Source organism: Podarcis muralis, chromosome Z, assembly GCF_964188315.1.
Source record: "Podarcis muralis chromosome Z, rPodMur119.hap1.1, whole genome shotgun sequence".
NCBI lineage: Eukaryota > Metazoa > Chordata > Lepidosauria > Squamata > Lacertidae > Podarcis > Podarcis muralis.
The window spans coordinates 21,175,607-21,197,032 of record NC_135673.1 but is presented as its reverse complement, the minus strand read 5'-3'; the positions used below and the strand labels follow the sequence as shown (position 1 = coordinate 21,197,032).

Sequence of the window (21,426 nt, the reverse complement as noted above, 5' to 3'; positions counted from 1 at the left end):
ACCACATTACAAAGAAGCTTGGTTCAAAAAATATTTTGGTTTCTTGGGGCAAAGTGCCACACTGTAGCGCCTTGAAAAGTGCAGGTTTAGCTACTCTGTTGAAAAGTTAAAGTATCCTGTGTGATGGGGACCCCCTTTCAGCACTGTGTAAATGCATTCTCAAGCAGAGCAGGAAATCCACAAATAAAATCCCCCTTACCTGTTTGGCTGCAGCAGGCTTTCCCCAGTGCCCAGGTCTAACCCTGAGGGTCCGTAATTCCACTGAACTTCCTTTGCCGCTATGTAGTATTTGCGAAGTTTCCCTTTCAGGGCAGGCTCTGGATTCTGATAGGAGCAGTTCCTGACTTCATAGAGAGCCTCCATCCCAGCTGTAGGAAGCAGAACAGAGCACAACACACTCAGACTGGCCTGCTTGTCAAAACAGCCTGCAGGTTGAGAGTGATGGAGGCAGGGGAGGTCAGGAGCATCCCAACAGTCAGATCCTGTTCCCCACCACAGATTCAACTTCCAAACTCTATTTCACTTAAAAAAAACATTTTTAATAGTCTATATACACAAGGGAAGAAGCATAAAGAAATACAGTATGATCACATCTTGAGAGTGATCAACATGCACAATTTCATTGTTAAAAGGCTGAACCCAGGCTGGCTGAAACTGTGCAAATTAAATGCATGCAAGGCAGAGAGCTTAAAAGCACCTTTTGAGCTGTGCTTTCCTAGTGCAGAAAGAGCGTCTAACCTCTCAGACTTGCCTGCTGGGCTCAGTTGGGAGACCTTGTGGGAACTCAGCTGGACCCACAAGACTTCAGAAGAGCCTCCTAGAACACAGTTAGCAAAGCAGAAAGCTTAAATGCTCCCTGCCTTGCTTGTGGGGCAATGTCCATGTGGTGCACCAGCTCCAGAAGGTAAGATTGTTCATGAGGGGCCGTTCCAAGGGGGTGGTTCGAGCATACATATTTTTGCATATACACGCCACCCCTGGAACATAACCCCTGTGCAAGATGCAAACATGCTGTACTCATAATGTTTCAGCAGGTCAAAAGAAGCATTAGGTGGAACACTACCATTAAACTTACTGTTCCAAAACATTACTAATTTTTCCCACCATAGGCTGGTTTACATATATTCTTTTGTAGTAGATTAACTTAATCACAGTTATTAGAGACCAATTTTTCTCAATTCGTTCATATGTAGTAAGAGATATGCAGCTTTCATGCTTTGTCCCGTATGGAAAATCCATCCTTGTACCCTTAGTGATTGCTGGCATCACACATATATTCCTATCTTGGCTCCCACACCCACACAGCACTTAAAACTTACCTTATCTAGATAAAGGTCCATGTTTTAAAGTGCTGTGTTCGAGCTCCCCCCCCCCCCATCCTTTTTTTGTCCTGCGTTTTCCTCAGGAAAACCCACTCTTTACGGAAGAATCAGAGCAAACAGCAAATTCACAGAAAACCCGATTGCTCTGATAAAGAGTGGGTTTTACTGGGAAATATGCCAGGGCAAAAGAAGTAAAAAAGTAAAAAAAAAGTGCCTGGACGTGGCGCTTTAAAGAGTGGACCTTTGCCCAGAAAACACAGAACGAAAGGTAAGTGTGGATGAGCCCTCTCCGCTCAATTATCCCTGGAGGTATGATTCCCAAAAACTACTGCATGGCATATGCCTAGATCAGGAGCCACCCAATCCAGCTCCAGGTGGAAGTGAATCGGTGACCTGATCGGCCTGCAGGAGCAGCCAATCAGGCTTCTAGATGAAGTGAATCTGCAACCTGATTGGCCTACAGGAGCAGCCCAGAATTAGCCAATCACGCGGGGCCCATTGTGTAAATAATGTATATATAGCTAGAAGTTTTGGGGGGAAGTTTCATTCAATGCTACTATGAGCTGAATAAAGAGCATGAAATTCACACTCGACTCTGAGTATATTTCACCCACTCTCTGTTGTCATGGGCAAGGAATTCAGCAAAGAACTAGTGATCACAGTTGCAAGGGGAACTCGGTCTGGGAGACTTCCTTACCTTGCAGGTGATCATGGACCGCACAGTTCAGCAGCCATTTCCCAATGTGTCGAGGGATCATTTCTGCTGCCACAAAAGTGGCTGGGAAGAGGCTGGCCACGTCAGTCCTGTGGCCCCGGACAATCAGGGTCTGTCCATGGAAGAAGACGGTGTGGATATCAATCTCATTGCCCATCCCAAAAAGATGCCATGACACGTGATCCCCAGCACACATGGTCATCTCAGGGAGATTCCCAAACACGTAACCATTAATTGCTGCAGAAATAGAGATCAAGATGTTAACATGAAAATGGGGTTTCGTATCAGTGTGTGGGTGTACATATATGTAGCATCCTATATTCATAAAAGATGTAACTGTTACTGTGCAACTGGAGAATTTACAGTGCCTCATCACAATCCTGGATTTGCATAAAGTCAGGGTGAGAGAAGGGCAGTTTAAAATGGTGGTTTCAAAGAACAGCAGAGGTTTGAATAAAGCAAAGACAGAGGTCCACAGGTTCAATGTATCCTGTTAATGTGCACAGAATTTAAATACCTTCCGCCTACTTTTTTTTTTTGGTAATGCTCCAATATTAATAGATTTGCTTCATTTTCCTTCTGTTTTGCAGTTTGGAGGAACATTGTGACTCGCCAATGGTTGTGTAACTCCTGTGAAGTTGTATAACTGAGTGGCTTGGGTTGTGTTGTTTCCCAGTACAGCGTTCCCAGACTCACATTTGCTTTCATAAAGTATTAGGCATGAGTTTCCCTATGGCAGTACCCATATGAGGGAGCAAGTTGTACATGTGAAAGAACAAAAGCTGTGGCTGAGGAGGCTAGGTTGGAAGGTTATCAGAATGGCCTGTCCACATGATGTTCATTCACTGGTGCTCCAGTGGCAAACCTGTGGACGAGATACAGTTGCTAAGGATGATGAGAGATCCCACTTGCCACCCTTGTATTGTGTTCCCTACTGTCAAGTCACGAGAAGTGACTAACACATTCCTCCACTCTCAGGGGCTTGGGGAGGGGTATCCCAGGGGGAGGGGGCCTTGTAAGCTGCAGGACTCCCTCCTCACAGAGGCTCCCCTGGCACTTTACTATACAACTTCCAGAGGATGCCGAAGACACACCTCTTTATTTGACACCTGAGGCGTATATTTTTTAGGAGTCACTTTATTTTTATGATTGTAAGTTGTTTCAAACTGTTTTCAGTGTTGTTTCAATGTTGTAACATGCCTTGGGAACTTAGGGTGAAGGGAAGACAATCCATCAGTCAGTCAGTCATTTTAATCAGTTATAATTCTTTCAGTGTTTGGCAGCCCTGAAGTTAATACATCTCTGTTCTGTATGATCTCTGAGTTTATTTGATCCAGAGAGGGTTTGCTACAGCTGTCCCTACCTGGATATAAACAGAGGTCAAGAAAAGGTCCTGCCCAACTGCACCCACCATGCATCTTGTTGCTCTCCCTGAACCCCTCGTCTTCCTCATCAACAGTGCTTGGATCTCCGCAGAAGGAGGCAATGTTTTGATCCAGGTGCCAGCTCTCATTCTCGTCAACCACGCTGAACATCAGAAAGAAATCGAGGTCCGCGTCATGCCGCCTTTGAGAAACGCTCTTCAGAGTCCCTGGGCCAGGAGAAGATAGGAGTGAATGGAAGGAGCCAGGAGGCCTGATGCTGTAGGGGGAGCATGCTGGATTTCTTCCTACTTTCAAGAAAACCCACCTCTCTTAGCCCTGAGGGAACACACTTCTGCTCTCAAAGCAAGTCTGGCGAAGGACTGTGGGGCTGGTTTCACACAGTGGTGAGCAGCATCCCTCCTCCAGGCAGCAAGTGCCACCATTTTGTGCAGATCCACTTCATACATTTAAATCACATTCAGTTGAGAGCCAGTGTGATGGCCACTCTAACTGGAGGAAAGTGGCAGGGCAAATGGAACTGTGACCGAGCCCTGATATCTTGCCATCTCTGTATGAGTTCAAAAACCAATAGCACCCAAACAAGAAAATAAAACAACATATTATATATATTTATCCTAAAACAAGGCCTTTGGGCCTTGCTTCTTTCATTTCCAGTTCTGCAAATGGCATGTTACAACCCCTGACCTCTTTCTTTCATTTAAACTGCCAGGCTGAATATGGTCTAGAAGCTTGTTTCAGTCAATTTAAACCTGAACTGAAGAACAATTCGGGAAAGGTAATTGTGGCCTATTGCACTGTTTGTGATATACCGTAATTACAAAAATAAGCTATGAAACTAAGCAATCTTTCCCCAAGGGCAGCCTTACCTTCTCTGCATATCAGCAGCGGCCCAATTAAGCCAGTGGCAATGTCTTTTGCTGCATCAACATGAGAATGATAGATCCATGTTAAACAGGCTGGGTCATCATCTGTTGGACCATGATCCTCAGGAACAGTCCAAGTATATGTGTGGTTCCTGCCCGGGGGGATGGCATCATCCTTCTTAAGGTCTTGGGAAGAGGACTCATCAGGGTACAGGGATCCTGGAAAAATTGAGAAATTGCAGTATACATTCAGTACAATTTCCATTTAATACAGTTGCATTAGCCTTGAGAAGAGCCAGCTGGATCTGGCCCGTGGCCCATTTAGTCCAGCATGCTGTTCTCACAGTGGCTAATCAGACACCTCTTCTGGGAAACTCACAAGTAGGATTCGAGTGCAAGAGCACCCTCCGCTTTGGCGATTTCCAGCAATTGGCATTCAGAGCACAGCCATCATGGCTAGAAGCTACTGGCAGCCTAATCTTCCATGGATAGTACTGTTGCACACAACCCCAACTTCTGAGTTTCAAGAGACTGCAGGGGTGCCAGTGCTTAGCCAGGGTTCAGTTCCATTGGAATGAAGATAAACAGACTGTGTTGATAGGATATTTGTTTTTACACATATATACAATCTGGGGACGCGGGTGGCGGTGTGGGTTAAACCACAGAGCCTAGGGCTTGCCGATCAGAAGGTTGGTGGTTTGAATCCCCGCGACGGAGTGAGCTCCTGTTGCTCGGTCCCAGCTCCTGCCAACCTAGCAGTTCGAAAGCACGTCAAAGTGCAAGTAGATAAATAGGTACCACTCCGGCGGAAAGGTAAACGGTGTTTCCGTGCGCTGCTCTGGTTCGCCAGAAGCGGCTTAGTCATGCTGGCCACATGACCTGGAGGCTGTATGCCGGCTCCCTTGGCCAATAAAGCAAGATGAGCGCCGCAACCCCAGAGTCGGTCACGACTGGACCTAATGGTCAGGGGTCCACTTTACCTTTTTATATACAATCTGAGCATGGGATGGATGGGCTCACAGCATTAACACTCCAACCTATAACAGTAAACTTTGAGAGCTTCCATTTTGACAGCAGCCTCTCAAACTTAACACCCCACTATGAATTGCTTTTAAATCATCCAGTGATTAGAGAGCCAGTGGTTAGAGTGTCTGACTAGGACGTCGGAGACCACGGCTCGAATCCCACTCAGCCCAAAAGCTCACTGGATCACCTTGGGCCAGTCATTGCATCCCATGTACGCCTTGAGCTCCCTGGAAAAAAGGTGGAGTAAAAAATGCAATATATAAATATATAGATAAATAAAAGCATCATATGCAACATGCCAACTCATGTAGAAACATCCACGAAAGCAGAGGTGAGAGGAAACTTGTTTATTATTATTTATTCAATTTATATATTGCCCTTTATCAAAATACTTACCTTCTGAGTCCTTCTTGTAGAAGACACCATGAGGATGAATGGTGAATGGTCGCCTGCCAAAATTCTTCAGGTGTACAATGATGGTGTCACCCACTTCGGCTCGTATGATGGGCCCAAGGAATCCCAGCCAGGAGGGTTTGGGTATTTCTGATGTGTACGTTTCATCTAAGTATTGCTTATACACAGATTTCCTGTAGATGCTGCCAATTCTGTTCTCGGCAGGCTGGAGAAAGCTAGAGGCTATCCTGAAAAGGAAGGGGGAACAACAATGACAATACTGGTAGCAATTTTCATATGTGCTGATACATCTCTCCTGCTATCTGTATGCACAGCTGGTTGTTTTTAAGGCAAGGCAGAGAGAAGAAAATGTGTGTTTTATTTGTTTATTATTAGTCACTTTATCTTGCCCTGGGACGCAGGTGGCGCTGTGGGTTAAACCACTGAGCCTAGGGCTTGCCGATCAGAAGGTTGGTGGTTCGAATCCCCGCAACGGGGTGAGCTCCCATTGCTCAGTCCCTGCTCCTGCCAACCTAGCAATTAAGAAGCACGTCAAAGTGCAAGTAGATAACTAGGGACCGCTCCAGCGAGAAGGTAAACGGTGTTTCTGTGCGTTGCTCTGGTTTGCCAGAAGCAGCTTAGTCATGCTGGCCACATGACCCGGAAGCTGTACGCCAGCTCCCTCGGCCAATAGTGAGATGAGCACCGCAACCCCAGAGTCGGCCACGACCGAACCTAATGGTCAGGGGTCCCTTTACCTTTTATCTTGCCCAGAGCAACCCAGAGTGGCTTACAACCACCCAACCAAAAAAAACCCAACATAGATACATTAAAACCAAGAGGGGAAAGAAATACAGTGGTACCTCAGGTTAAGTACTTAATTCGTTCCGGAGGTCCGTACTTAACCTGAAACTGTTCTTAACCTGAAGCACCACTTTAGCTAATGGGGCCTCCTGTTGCTGCTGCGCCGCCAGAGCACAATTTCTGTTCTCATCCTGAAGCAAAGCTCTTAACCCGAGGTACTATTTCTGGGTTAGTGGAGTCTGTAACCTGAAGCGTATGTAACCTGAAGCGTATGTAACCTGAGGTACCACTGTATATTAAAAACATCCCACCCACTTTTAAAAACGGGTTTAGTACAGCAGTTCCCAGACTGGATGGTACCTTCCCCAGGGGCGGGGGGGGGGATTCCTAGTTGACGCTAAGAGACAAGGAGCTGGCAGGGAGGCAATGGAGGTAGAAATGGCTATCAAACTTTGAAAAGTTGGCATCACTGGATCAAGTTTATCAGTTTTGTTGAATCACTCAAACTAAAAAGTTTTAATTGGGTTTTAAATAAATGTGCAATTAATGAAACTAAACCATTGGTTTAGTAAATCCTGAGTATGTTCTTGTTCTGCTTAAGAAACTCAGCTGTGCTTTACTACATCAGATTAGCAGTCACATACCCCTTGGCAAGAATTCTGCTCTGGCAGGTTACTAGGTAAAGGGACCGCTGACCGTTAAGTCCAGTCGTGGCTGACTCTGGAGTTGCGGCGCTCATATCGCTTTGCTGGCTGAGGGAGCCGGTGTTTGTCCACAGACAGCTTCCGGGTCATGTGGCTGGCATGGCTAAGCCGTTTCTGGCAAACCAGAACAGCGCATGGAACGCTGTTTACCTTCCCGCTGGAGTGGTACCTATTTATCTGCTTGCACTTTGACATGCTTTTGAACTGCTAGATTGGCAGGAGCAGGGACCGAGCAATGGGAGCTCACCCCGTCGCGGGGATTCGAACCGCCAACCTTCTGACTGGCAAGCCCTAGGCTCAGTGGTTTAGACCACAGCGCCACCCACGTCCCTTTTATCAAAGTTAAAGCAACCAGTGGGAGTCCTAAGTCCAGCCAAGCAGTGACGTGCTTTTTATCTCTATTTGAAGGTGAGAGGTGCACAGCCATTAATGTGCACAGCGACATCTTGGGAGGGGTGTTTCCAGCTACCCCACCCTTTGCCCTTGGAAACTGCTGCAGGAGATGGGCTGTGAGCAACATCGTGGGAGGGGTGTTTATTAGGACTAAGGTGAAAGTGTGAAGCTACCTTGTTATGCTTTGGGTGATGCATGCTGTTTAAGGAATCTTGTTATATGTATAGTATTAGAATTTGGTTTTTTTTATTTGTTATTATATTTGCTGTTGTTTTACTATATTATTGGTTTTTTGCAGTGCTTGTTCGAAATGCATCTGTTTCTTTGTTGCAAGCCACTTTTAGCATGGTGTGTGTGTGTGTGTGTGTGTGTGTGTGTGTGTGTGTGCAAAAGCAGGATACAAATAAAATGAATGAATGAATGTCAGACTATGGAGATTGAGTATTGGATGCAGAGGGTAGGGTGGGGGGGGGTAGTTTATGATGATTCCAGACAAGTGGGAAGAGGACAGAGGTGAAACCATCTCCCTCCCCCGTGGGAAAGGCAATCTCTTGTATCTTTTACTGATACAAAAAAAATGAATTCTAGTAGATACAATTTCTCTCTGTCCCTTGCATAACAACCTACACCAGCCAAAAGTCCTGTATACCAATGTTCAGAAGTGCAGCCATTCTCTAAGTTGTCTAAAACATACATGTACCTGAAGAGTGGTTGGACATGTACAACTCGTTCACACTTCCAGATGTTGGACTCCCAACTTCTATCAACCCCAGCGAGCAGGGTGCCCCTTGAACCAGCTGTGCAAATGCTTGAATTGATTTTTTTATATACCGTATTTTTCGCCCTATAGGACGCACCTTTTCCCCTCCAAAAAAGAAGGGGAAATGTGTGTGCGTCCTATGGGGCGAATGCAGGCTTTCGCTGAAGCCTGGAGAGCGAGAGGCGTCGGTGCGCACCGACCCCTCTCACTCTCCAGGCTTCAGGAAGCTATCCGCAAGCCTGGGGAGCCCGGAGGGAGTTCCCGCGGGCTCGCAAGGCTTGCGGGCAGCAGCCTGCAGCCCAAAGCACAGGGAGCACAGTGGAGCGCGCCCCAGGCTTCGGGCAGCTCTCCGTAAGCCTTGCAAGCCCGGCGGGAGTTGCTGCTGGGCTCGCAAGGCTTGTGGATAGCAGCCTGTTCTGGGGGCTGGGGTTGGGGGAAGCTTGGGCTTCCCCCACCCTAGCCCCGCAGCTGGGGAAAAAATATTTTTTAAAAAAATTCATCCCCCCCCAAAAAACGAGGTGCGCCCTATGGGCCAGTGCACCCTATAGGGCAAAAAATACGGTATAAAAAAGGGAAGTGAAAAAAATCCAGAATTACATTGCTTTTGGGGGTGTGTGTTAATCTCCTTTAATATTTTCACAGATGGCTTCAGGAAGGTTATTTTTGGGCTAGACCAGTGGCTCCCAAAGTGAGCAATACCAGGATGGGGGTTCCCTGAGGAGCATGGGGATGGCAAGGGGGTGTTGCAGCTATAAATGTCTATCAGACTTTGAAAAGCTGGTATCACTGGATCAAGTTAGTCAATTTTGTTGAAATAATTAAATTGAATAGTTTTAATCAGATTTTGAATAAATGCAATTATTTATTACTGTTTTGAATTTGGAGTTTCAGCACCCACTTTTCAAGCAGGGAAACTCAATCTGCTGGCAAACATTGGACAGAAGATATTGTCCCCCTCAGCTCTTAAATGTCATGGCAGTGGCGTCAGTGCTACACACAGAAATTTCTGCTTGTGCATGTGTGTGTGTGAGGGGCAGCATTGCCAATAAACCACCACAGCAGAACTTACAGATGCCTCATTATTGCTGCAATACATGACTGAATCTCCATCACCTTCAGGTTATTTGGGTAGATAGGTTTGACCAGCCTTTCTCAACCTGGGACCTTCCAGACATCTTGGACTCCAGCTCTCATCAGCCCCAGCCAGCTTGACCAACGGTCAGAGATGATGGAAACTGTATCTAGCATCTGAAGAGTCATGGGTTAAATCACATCCTGGTATTTTGTATGTTACACTACTGAAGCTTGGTAATTCTCCTGTTTCTTAGGTAACGTGGTATTAACCATTAAACCAACCAAGACCAGATACATATCAAGAATGTATTATCCTCCATTTTTTTTTATATGAAACTCTGAAGTGGCTAGAGTTAACTAAGTTATTAAGCCAGGACCTAGTAAACCAAGAAATGAAGCTCACATATCATTTGCTATGCTTTGTCCTGTGATGGTGTTTTTCCCCAAGGGAGCATAGTTCCAGTCCACTTCACGGATGCCCAGGTAGTAGACTCTGGTGGCACCTTCAGCCAAGACATGAACAAGGAGGTGGAGGTGGAATGCAGTGTGCCATGTTTGTTTACAGGACAACATATCAGCTCTTGGAAGGTCAGTTCAGGTGTTGAGGTCTTCAAAAAGGGAGGAAATAAAAATAAAATCTTAGCATGAGTGAAGAAGGAACAGAGGACACTGGCTTATAGTGAGTCAGGCCATAGGTTCAAGCAGTTTGGTACTGGCCTTGCTGATGGACAGCCCTCTGCAGGCTTTCTGACATGGCCTGTTTCTCAGCCCACCTGGAAACATTGGGGCATTGAACCTAGAACCTTGCACATTCAACTCCTGTTTTCTGCTGCTAAGCGACAGTCTTTCTGTAAGAAAGAAAGGCAGGAGACGGTACAAGGCCATATAAATCTGCAGATTTTATTTTCCAACAGATGGTGTTTGTGGGTGAATGAAGAGAAGGTGATGTTCTCGGCATGTAATCCACCCCACTACTGTCCATTTAATTAAGTGCCAGATAATGTCAAGATGACATACAGCTTCAAGGACTCTTTCTCTTTGATGGTGGAGCAGGGGTTGATTTAATTGTATCAGCTAGGATGCAGATTTCAGTCTCCTAGTCTACACACCACCAGCACCCTTCATGGGGGACCTGGGGAAAAAGTCTGTATTGTCTTCCCAGGTTCCATTACCAATGTGTCCCACAGCCCTTTGGATCCTTTGATCCCAGATAGGCTCTAAATGCTTCAAAGTTGGGGCCTTCACCTGGGCAGCAGCCCTGCCTGCCTTTGGATGGACTTATCAGCCTGCCAAAACGTCTGAAGGGTACCAAGTTAGGGAAGTCTGGGATAGACTCTCAGTGCCCAATTCAAAGCAGTAGCCCATTCCAAACATGACTAAAGCCTGCTAACAATTTTTGTTGTTGTTGTTGGCAAAAATAATTATATGGAATGAAACGAAAACATTTGTTTGCATGCCAATAGCATGAAGGTTAAAACCCCCCAACAATCATCAGTTGCCTGGTTTCATATTTTTAGTTACTGATACAGGCAACAAGACCAGAGGTACATTTGAAGTTAACCTGCTGTTATTTATTTTTATGTAGGAGACTACCAGCCACCTTTTTAGCAAAAGTTGTTGAGCTTTCTTCAGTTGTTGAGCCAGGTGCAGTAGCCCCTGTGCGTGAATCCTAAATGTTTGGCCATTGTGAAAATAGGATGCTGGACTCTATGGGCCAATGACTTCCACTCTGAGGAGGACCTGAGTGGCCCTATGGATTTGAAAATGATTTTTAATGTGTAATCATTGTCCAGTTTCTCTCTCTCCCCCCCCCCCACGTCCCTTTCCCCTTGTATGTGCTGCTCTTTTAGACTGTAAGCCCTCGGGTGGGAATTGTCTTGTTTTGACTGTATGCAAACCACTTCAGGAGCCATTTTGGAAGAAGAGCAGGGTGCAAATGCTCCAAATAGATAAACAAACCCACGGTGAAGGAACAAATCAGAGGCCAAACCATTCTGCTGTGATAAGAATATATTTCCTCCTCAGAAATGATCCCAAATAAGTTGGAGTCAGATAACAACTGCCAGATGTTTCCAAGGTCATTTGTCTCTCCACTTCATTGGAAGCCTTGTAAGTAAGAAACTTACTGTTTTCATTACTCACTTTGCTTAGAAGGCTTCTGATTAAACACAGAAGCACCTAAGCCCACAATAATCTAAGAAGAGACCACCTGGATCAAGACAGTGGCCCATCTAGTCCAGCATCCCCTTCCCACAGGCCAGAAGCCCCAAAGGGCACTCTCCCCGCTGGTGATTTCCAGCAACTGGTATTCAGAAGCTGACGTGAGTGCTGGAAGGAAGACCTGCTCCCTGCTGCAAGGCCCGTTTCCACCTGGCCTAGGGGATGGGGACCACACTTGCCCAGAACAGCTAAAAGGCTCCTGAGAGGCCACTGGGACATTGCTGCCACCGAAAATGCTTTGCAATGTTATTAAATAGTTTTGAATCTGTGGCGTTTTAAATGTTTTGGGGTTTTTGGGGGTGTTTTTTTTTGCTCTGTTGTGGGTGGGATAAACGTTTACCGTAGATTCCGGCATATTAGGCGACAGGGCGTATAAGACGACTCCCCAAATTGCCAATTTGAGGGGTCGACTTATACGCCCAGTTACCTAATACGCAGCATCAGTGGGCGGCGGGTGGCACGCCGCGCTGGGAGGAAGCTGCCCAGCGAAGCCAGCTTAGCATCACTGGGCGGCGTCCTCCCGGCATGGAGCCCGCTGCCGCTGCCCAGCAAACCCATACCCGGCATATAAGACGACCCCAGACTTTTTAGAGGATTTTTCCGGGGTTAAAAAGTCATCTTATACGCCGGAATCTACGGTAGTTGGGGCTGGGGACTAGTTTAGTTGTAGCATATATGCTTTAAAAAAAAATAGTTTCTACTGTTTTATTGTATAGTTTGTATTTTGTTTTGAAGGAGAGGGGGTCAGGGCTGCCTGGGTGTGGGTCCCAGCCAACAGAATGGCTGGGGCAGGTTCCATCGTGGCGGGGGGATGCACTGGGACATCTGATTTCAGAGATCATGGGCAGGAGAAGGAGTCACGCTAAGACCAGACCATGTCATTACTGAGGAGGCAGGTTTAGTCGTCGTTTGAAGACTACCCCTGCCTCCAGGTCTGGTCTTGACCGGAAGGATACTGGAATCAGTAAGGGAGACCCACATGATCTTAAGGTGCTGCTGTGCAATGCCAGGTCAATGATTCACAAGACAGCTATCATCCACAACTTGATTGTGGATGGAGGACTTGACCCGGCATGTGTAACAGAGACTTGATTGAATGAAGCAGATGGGCCTGTCTTAGCTGCTGCTTGTCCACCAGATTTCTCTTACGCACAGCAATCCAGGTCATATGGGCAGGGATGTTGGAATATTCTAGAAAGAACTTGAGAATTGGTCTTGAACAGGTTGCTAGGCAACAGAAAAATCTACCCAGCAACAGGAGCCTTTATAAAGGGCATGTGATCAACAAGGGTCAGTGTATAAATGAGCATGAGTCAGCATTAGGTCTCTGGCCAGATGGCTGAAAGAGGAAAAGATTGTGTTATTTTATTTGTATTTGACCAGTGTAATTTTTTGTAAATAATAAAGATATTAAATTAAAAGGAAACTGCTGCAAGTCTATTAAAAGAAGAAAACCCAAGAGTAGATGCTGCACACACATCAACAGGGATGGGGAGGGTTGCAGTGATTTTTAGGAAGCTTACACCAGGCATCCTATTGGGAAGACCCAGTTTTCTGAGTGCATGTTCTGGATACAGTGGTTCTGCTCCTTCCTCCAGGGCTGTGTCCAGAAAGTGGTGTTGGGGGATGAGTGTTCAGATCCCTGGGCTCTCACTTGTGGGTGCCTCAGGGTTCTGTCCTCTCCCCCATGCTTTTCAACATCTACATGCAACCGCTGGGAGAGATCATCAGGGGGTTTGGGCTGGGTTGTTCATTAGTATGTGGATGACACCCAACTCTACCTCCCTTTTAAATCGGAACCAGTGAAGGCGGTGAAGGTCCTGTGTGAGTGTCTGGAGGCGGCTGGAGGATGGATGGTGGCTAACGGATTGAGGATGAATCCTGACAAGACAGAAGTTGAATTATCCTGGCCTGCTACCTCTATAATAGGACAACATACCCGTCTTTCAGCATGGGTTGCTAAGCATCCAGTAACAAGATGCTCCTAGGACATCAGCATACAAGAACACTATTGTATGCATGTGTGTTTTAAGACCCAACTTGTTTTTATGACTTTAAGTTGTTTTAAGTTGTTTTTAATATTGTGTTTTAATGCAGCAACACTAGGGTTGCCATACAGTCATACCTCGGGTTTTAGACACTTCAGGTCGTGTTTTTTCGGGTTACAGACCGCCGAAACCCAAAAGTACTGGAATGGGTTACTTCCAGGTTTCAGCAGTCGCACATGCACAGTAGCGCTAAATCACGCTTTGCGCATGTGCAGAAGTACCGAATCGCAACCCGCGCGTGAGCAGATGCACTGCTGCGGGTTGCGAACGTGCATCCTGCATGGATCACATTCGCAGCCCGAGTATCCACTGTATTTCAAAAAGTGACAATTGGGACTCGAATGTCATTGAGCTGTTTTCTGGCAGTTCTTTCAAAATGTCAGGACATATGGCAGCACTAAGCAACATATCCTAGGAGCTTAAGGTGAAGGACATGCCATTATTAATAATAGCTCTGTTGTTTGTCTCTTTTCAGTGGCAGAGACTGCAAAACACTTTTGACGTCCGGAAACTATGAAGAAGATGCTTCCAGTCTTTAAATACTGCTTGATAAACAAAATCCCTAAGTGGTCTACTTAAAACACAGAAAGCCCATAAAAGAAAATTATAGGCAAACATATACACATACACAAAGTTATAATAAAAAATACAAAGAAATACATCAGCAAAAACAGAGAATCCATCACTAAAACATTAAATTAAATTTCAAGAAATAATAAAACAGAGCAGTGTTATTAATCTTATGAGCAAGGGAAATCTTGTTTAAATAAGTGAATATTCAGGAAGTATTGAAACCTTGCCACAATTTCTGCCTAATCTAGAGCATTCCAGGTGTCCTGAACTATTGCTCCCACCCTAAGTAGCCCAAAAAACCTGGAGGTGGACCAGGATGGCGAAGAAGACCGTCTTAGAAGTCACCAGCTTCAGAAACAATTCCCTTCCTTACTCTCCCCACATCATACCTCAGGTCCCATTGAGAGATGTGACCCACTTGTACATGTGCAATTTGCATGCTTCCTGAGAAGTAAGCCCAACCAGAATTTACACTCAAGTAAGTGTGCCTAGGATTGCGGCCCAAGCAACCTCCCCCTTGCTAACTAAGTATTCAATTAAATAAGTTCACAGATCCCTTACTTTGATACAGGAGGAAGAGCTGGTTAGAAGCTGAGACAATGGGAAGGGTTTCAGAACTGTTCCCCGAACATTTTCTTCCTGAAGCTCCAAAGAAGCCATATGATAGCTACAGACGCCAAGAGGGGGCAAAGTCTAGGCCATAAAACCAGCTGATCCCTGGACCCAAGCCATTGGCCTATCTGGAACATGTAATGCTTTCGGAATGCACTAAATAGAATAAATGTTTTGCAAGCTGATTGGCTGCTGAGCAAAGAACAGCCTTATGTTGATCAATTCAATGTCATTACCATATCCGTATGCCGCCTACATTTGTTTCGTTTTCAGGCTTTAGATGGCAAGGGCAAGCTGCTTGTGCAGCTTGTTACTCCCAGGTCAATTATGACTGGATATTGCTTTATGGCATTGAAGTGTGAATGTGCATGCCACCTTTTGGTTCTTGGAGGAAAGCTGGTATATATAAATGCAATAAATAAATGAATTAATCTGGTTTGACAGCAGGCAGTGGCTGGCAGAGCCCTTTGCCCAACTATGGCAGAAAATGGGCAGGGATGGTCTGAGCAAAACAGCAGCTTTAAAAAAGCAACCCCCCCCCACACAAACAACAACAAAAAAACACCCACAACTAAACTGAAACAAAACTCCCAGCCTTCCAAGCAAAGAGCAAAAGGAAAGAAAGTGGTTTCATCGTGCATACAGTGAAGAACCTACAATAAAGGGTTTCATATAAACATTTTTGGTTGGTTTCAGTATTTTTTTATGTTACCCTTTATGGATCTCTGGAGCCAGGATATATGAAGTGGACTTGAACTGGATTTGGAAGCGGACCACTATCTTTCCTGGAGAGTGGGTGGGGGAAAACATTTTTCATCTCCACACAAATGTTCAGCATGGTCATATTAATTAAATAATATATAAAATTGCCGTACCGCACGCGTGTCCACTTGACTGCTTCGATCCGCAGAACTAGCGCTATTACAGGCGCCACACAAAATCCCTTCTGCGTTTACGAGAAATTGATCTTTCTGTGCGGTGTCGCCTGCACTCTGGAACTCCCTGCCTGCTGATATCCTTCGGCATACTCTTTTCGGCACCTGCTAAAAGTATTTATGGTTTAGCATGGGTGCTGTCAGGATTTATGTTGGGGGGGCAGGCTTCATGTTGTGGGGAGCAGAACCTCAGTCAAAGAAGTATGTAGTTTTACTTGGGGAGGGCAGCTCCTCCTCTTGGCTACGTCCAGGTTGTTCAGATATGCTATTTTAACGTTTGAAAGTTTTAATTTTTTGTTGTTAATCCAATTGCTTTGTTATTATTTTGTAAAATGCATTGAGGTCGGGGTTTTTTTTTTGCGTATAAATTGTTCGAAATAAATTAATACGTGAAATGGAAAGAGAAAGTGAAAGGACTGCATACACGTATACGTCACGAAAGCTAAGTGATTCGCTTAGAGCGCATTCGCGGCCCCAGCGTCGGCAAGCGGCACACCGCTGACGCGCCGCCCCTTCTTCCGAAACCTGCCTTTTTCTGAATAGCCGGACCGCTCTTCCTGCACGTGCGTGCGAGTTGGTGCCGCCTCCGCTCCAGGGGCAGCCAATGGGCGGCCGAGCGCGAGGCCCCGCCCCCTTCATGCAAAGTTGAACTCCTTTCTCTTGCCGGCAAAGGTATTCCCTCTGCTTGCACGCCGCTCGGGGAAGAGCAGCCTCTCTCTCGGTACCATGCAGAAGGCGCCAGCTGCTCCTGCCGCGGCTGCCGCGGGGGTCACTGCACGTCCCGTAGCCCCCGCAATTCTGCAGCTGTCCCCCTTCCTGATGAAGCTGTGGGCTATCATGGAGGATTCGCGGAACGGCAGCATGATAACTTGGAGCCCGGTGAGGAGCGGCGGGATGGATTGGGGATGGAGGGTTCCGCGGGAGCGCGCCGTAATAGACTTGTAGCGCTTCTTCCGAACTCGGACTTTAATGTCCAGAAGCAACAGGCGGCCAATACTGTATTCTGGCGCTTCTGCGTCAGACGAGTTCGTTGAATTTTTAATTTAAAAAATTAAAAATTTATCCCACCTTCAAAGAGAGTAAGATGCGACCTGATAGAAATGTATTATTATTATTATACTTATAACCCGAAGTCCCGGAGTATGTTACAGTGTTAAAAACAACTAAAAGCAGCTTATAAAATGATGCACGGCATGGGTAGAGCCGCGGTTCCCAACTTACGGCACACGCCGCACGGAGGGGGCAATTTGATTTTTAAAGGGGGAGGCAATTTGGAAGCTTGTTTAGACCAAGTTAATGGCATTTTAGGCTTCGTCTACGTGAATAGGATTTCACTTTTTGTACGATAAGAATTAAATGTCGTGGGATTTTAGAGATGCCTAGGTGCGGCTTGGCCAAAATTGTTTGGGAACCGCTTCGATAGAGGAAGGTTTTTTGCCTCTTCGCGTAGCGCTAGAATGGTTCCCAACTTACGGCACACGCCGCATAGGGCGGCAATTTGATTTTTAAAGGAGGGCGGGCAATTTGGAAGCTTGTTAAAAAAGGTTTGGGTACCACTGCGAAAGAGGAAGGTTTTTTGCCTTCTCCCGTAACACTAGAACTCTAGCGAAGCTGACTTTTGGGAGAAGGCAGAGAAAAGAAAGTCTTAATTTCACACAGCGCAGAGTTAAACTGTGGAACAGCTTCCCGCGGGAGGCGGCAATCATGGTTCCTAACCCTAAACTGCTTTTTAAAAGAGGATTAGGCAAAACTCACGAAGGAGAAGAGGGCTATCTGCTGCAAGGGAACTGGTAGGAGGCAGCTATGCTTCTGAATACCAGTTGCTAAAAGCCGCAGGAGGGGAGAGCTGATCTTGTTCTCAAAATCCCGCTTGCGGGTTCCGTAGATAGGAATCTGGCCACTTTGCGAACAGGATACTGAACTAGATGGACCATTGGCTTGATCCATCAAGCTCTTCCTATGTTCTTACATTTTTCCAGGAGGCATTTTATTGGCCACTTGCAACCAAGTGAAGTTGCCGAGGTGCCAGGATGGAGCCTGACATCTCCACCATCTGGATGTGCGTGCCTGGGGATCCTTGGGCCATGAATGCACACTAGCAACACATCCTGTAGAATTCTATTCCTTATATTTTATCTGAACAATCGGAATGAATTTCAGGAACCAAAAAGCTGCATTGAAAAATATGATTTTCAAGCTGCATGACCTAGAAATGGCAACTTTTTGTTGACTTTCCTTTTTGGTGACTGTAACATTGGTTTAAGGAGCCATTTGGTGTCTAGCTTATTATATATCTGAGTTTCTCTGTTTCCAGGGGTCCTCCTGTGATGAGGCTGCATTTTAATTGTTTTAATGTTTTAATGTTGTATTTTAATCTTGTTTTTAAGTTGTATTCATTCTAATCATTTTTATTATTGGTTGTTAGCCGCCCTGCAAATCAGTTGCTGACCAATATAAAACAGGTGACAAGGCACACATGCACAGAATTAAACCACAGTCAAAATGTTAATGTAAAGCTAAAGAGAAATGTAACAATTCCAAAAACAACTACGAAATAAGCACAGAGTTCGGCAAAGAAATTTAATTTGTTATCCAAGTGCTTTTTCAAGATGCCATCCCTTCACCAAGTGTCTAAAGTTCTAGAATGGTGGGGTTACTTCTGCCCCTTGCAGACCCAGGGCAGAGCTGCCTGCTTCCTTCCTCAACGCACCAGAAGGCTTCATGTAGGGAAGTCAGGAACTCATGCAGAGATGTAATAGGCAGCCTCCTCTGTGTTCTGATAACCTTGGCTCGTCTAAGCTCTGTGTTGTTTACTGGCAGCGGCTGCTGGAGGCTGAATTTGTGACCTTGTGCATGTCTAGCCAAAAGCTATTCCTTTTTTTAAAAAATAAAAAAAAAATATTTAACTGGTTTTTCATATTAATATTTTACAATCACATATCCAATACACAACATAAAAAGAAGATTCCAAAGAATATCCTGGACTTCCCTCCTCCACTTTCTGGGTCCTATTGTTAATCATTTCCTTCTGCTTCTTTTATGATAATCCAAATCTTTCACCTCTACATTGTGTCCAAAATTCACCATTAAACTACAAGTGTTATTCCAATCCTACCAGGGTGGATTTGATTTAAATCACTAGTCAGTAAGACTTGATTTAAATCGTTTTTATTTATTTTTTACAGAAGGATTCATTTTTGCTGGTATAATCTTAATATTTACAACCAGCTGAGGGTTTCATTTTTGGAATAATAAATTTTCAAAGTAGTTTTTACAGTTACATAAAAAATTACTGATATGATTATATTATTAGAAATACATAGAACAATAACTATGAAATTATTGTGAAGTTTAATAAGTTAACTTTATATTTGGACAACTATTCTGCTGTACTTTATTGGAAGGAGAAAAATAATCATTTCCTTAATAACAATTTAAACAATTTATTTAACTAAATAACATTTTAGCATGTGTATCCATGTTTGTTGATGTGGTTAAACTATTAAAAAAAAACTTAGACTGAGTTTTAACACACATGAAAAACTTAAACAAATTTTTATTTCCTGATGAATAGCCTTTGGACTATAATGTAACTTAAATAAAAGACTATATTTAGAAAGATTTTTCCTCCAAAAGTATATTATTTTAAAAATCCAATTTAAATTAAAAAATATCTGATTTAAATTAAAAAAAATCTGATTTAAATTAAAAATCTGATATTTTTATTTTTTTAAAAAAAAAACATTGATTTTTTTTATCCACTCTGAATCCTATCAACGATTTTAGCTGTTTACAATGGTTTTTAAAATAAATTATAAATTTTCCCCATTCCTTATTAAAATTTTGGTTTTCCTCTTTTCTGATTCTTCCAGTCATTTTAGCCATTTCAACATAATCTACCAACTTAATCTGCCATTCTTCTCTGGTAGGGACTTTATCTACTTTCCATTTCTGGCCAATAGCATCTACGCAGCCGTGGTCACATACGTGTATTTATGTATCCAAAACGTACTCCCTTGCATTTAGGATTATGGTAGTGTTTTATTTCTTCTAGTTTTCTAATAGTTAATTTGTTGTCCTTGATGTGAGTGTAACCTGATGTGTACACATGTTTCTTTTCTGGAATGCACGAATACATTCCGTACATGTACGTGCCCATGTATGTTCATATGAAGGCATATAATCTGAGTTGCAAAAGTTTGCATAATTCGCAATGTGGCACATCTTGCCTGGTTGTATCTGTCTGTATTGTCCTGCTCCCCTAATACTTTCTCAAAGGAAACTAGGCATATTTGCATTGCAATTTGCAAACTGGAGAATTGTGCAGTAGTGAACAAGCCAAATCCAATTTCATTGGGTCTACTGGTCTGAAATATTATTACTGTAATATTAAAAGTGCATGTTTTCATGATGTTTCTAATGCATATTTTTAATTGCTCTAATGAGGGTAAACTGGTTCTAGCTTGTAAAATTCTACTTTTTGCATTGTTTAGTTTTTTAATAGGTCAAGATATGCTGTAAATTTGGTGCAGTGGGCAAGTAAATGCCAGCATTGGAAACTAGCTGACTGCACACTTATAATTTGCCCACGTAGTGAGAGAATCAGAAACAGTTGAATGGTGTGATATATACCTACATAGGGAGACTGAGCCCTTTCATGATGCATAGCCAAGTTGCATGCGTGCCTTAGAGAATGGCAAAGAATGCAGAGAATGCATGTTTGCTTTTTTAGCTAGGATACAGTGGTACCTCGGGTTAAGTACTTAATTCTTTCCAGAGGTCCGTACTTAACCTGGAACTGTTCTTAACCTGAAGCACCACTTTAGCTAATGGGGCCTCCTGCTGCTGCCGCGCCGCCAGAGCACAATTTCTGTTCTCATCCTGAAGCAAAGTTCTTAACCTGAAGCACTATTTCTGGGTTAGTGGAGTCTGTAACCTGAAGCATATGTAACCTGAAGCGTATGTAACCCGAGGTACCACTGTACTGTACTTTTGCTTATAACATGGCCATTCAACACGGTGCAATGAAATTGCAGCTACGTATTTTCTAAGTTTGTAAGTTTTCAGTTCATACACCTGGGTCCACAGATGCAATTAATAATAATAATAATAATAATAATAATAATAATAATAATAATAATAATAATAAGTTTATTATTTGTACCCCACCCATCTGATTGGGTTGCCCCAGCCACTCTAGGCGGCTTCCGGCATATATTAAAACATAGAAAAACCTAAAACCTTAAAAAGCTTCCCTATACAGAGCTGCCTTCAGATGTCTTCCAAAAGTTACCGTATTTTTCGCTCTATAAGACACACTTTTCCCCTCTTAAAAAGTAAGGGGAAATGTGTGTGCGTCTTATGGAGCGAATGAAGGCTGCGCAGCTATCCCAGAAACCAGAACAGCAAGAGGGATTGCTGCGCAGCGAAAGCAGCGATCCCACTTGCTGTTCTGGCTTTTGGGATAGCCCTGTGAAGCCTCTTCAGGGCAACAGGAGGAATGCTCCCCCTGCCCTGAAGAGGCTTGGCACGGCTATCCCAAAAGCCAGAACAGCAAGAGGGATCACTGCTTTTGTTGCGCAGCGATCCCTCTTGCTGT

General features: G+C 44.4%; 2 protein-coding genes across 6 annotated transcripts in view; one reads left to right on the top strand and one right to left on the bottom strand.

Annotated features, from left to right (window-relative positions):
* The window catches only part of HEPH (hephaestin), a 47,003-nt gene extending 32,029 nt beyond the window's left edge, over positions 1–14,974 (bottom strand). For 3 of the 4 annotated variants that reach the window (XM_028715569.2, XM_028715570.2, XM_028715572.2), the window contains exons 1-7: positions 14,842–14,974; positions 9,843–10,047; positions 5,708–5,952; positions 4,289–4,504; positions 3,449–3,628; positions 2,020–2,274; positions 200–368 (exon numbers count right to left, since the gene is read on the bottom strand). In XM_028715569.2, coding sequence (XP_028571402.2) covers positions 200–368; positions 2,020–2,274; positions 3,449–3,628; positions 4,289–4,504; positions 5,708–5,952; positions 9,843–10,012 — 1,235 coding nt within the window. In that variant the 5' untranslated portion in view covers positions 10,013–10,047; positions 14,842–14,974. Of the gene's footprint in view, positions 1–199; positions 369–2,019; positions 2,275–3,448; positions 3,629–4,288; positions 4,505–5,707; positions 5,953–9,434; positions 9,584–9,842; positions 10,048–14,841 lie in introns of those variants that run through there. The other variant, XM_077922243.1, reaches the window with a different exon arrangement.
* Positions 14,975–16,533: 1,559 nt separating this feature from the next.
* LOC114589369 (heat shock factor protein 3-like) overlaps positions 16,534–21,426 on the top strand; it is a 62,995-nt gene continuing 58,102 nt past the window's right edge. For both annotated transcript variants that reach the window (XM_028715735.2, XM_028715734.2), the window contains exon 1: positions 16,534–16,706. In XM_028715735.2, the coding sequence (XP_028571568.2) occupies positions 16,554–16,706 (153 nt within the window). In that variant the 5' untranslated portion in view covers positions 16,534–16,553. The remainder of the gene's footprint in view (positions 16,707–21,426) is intronic.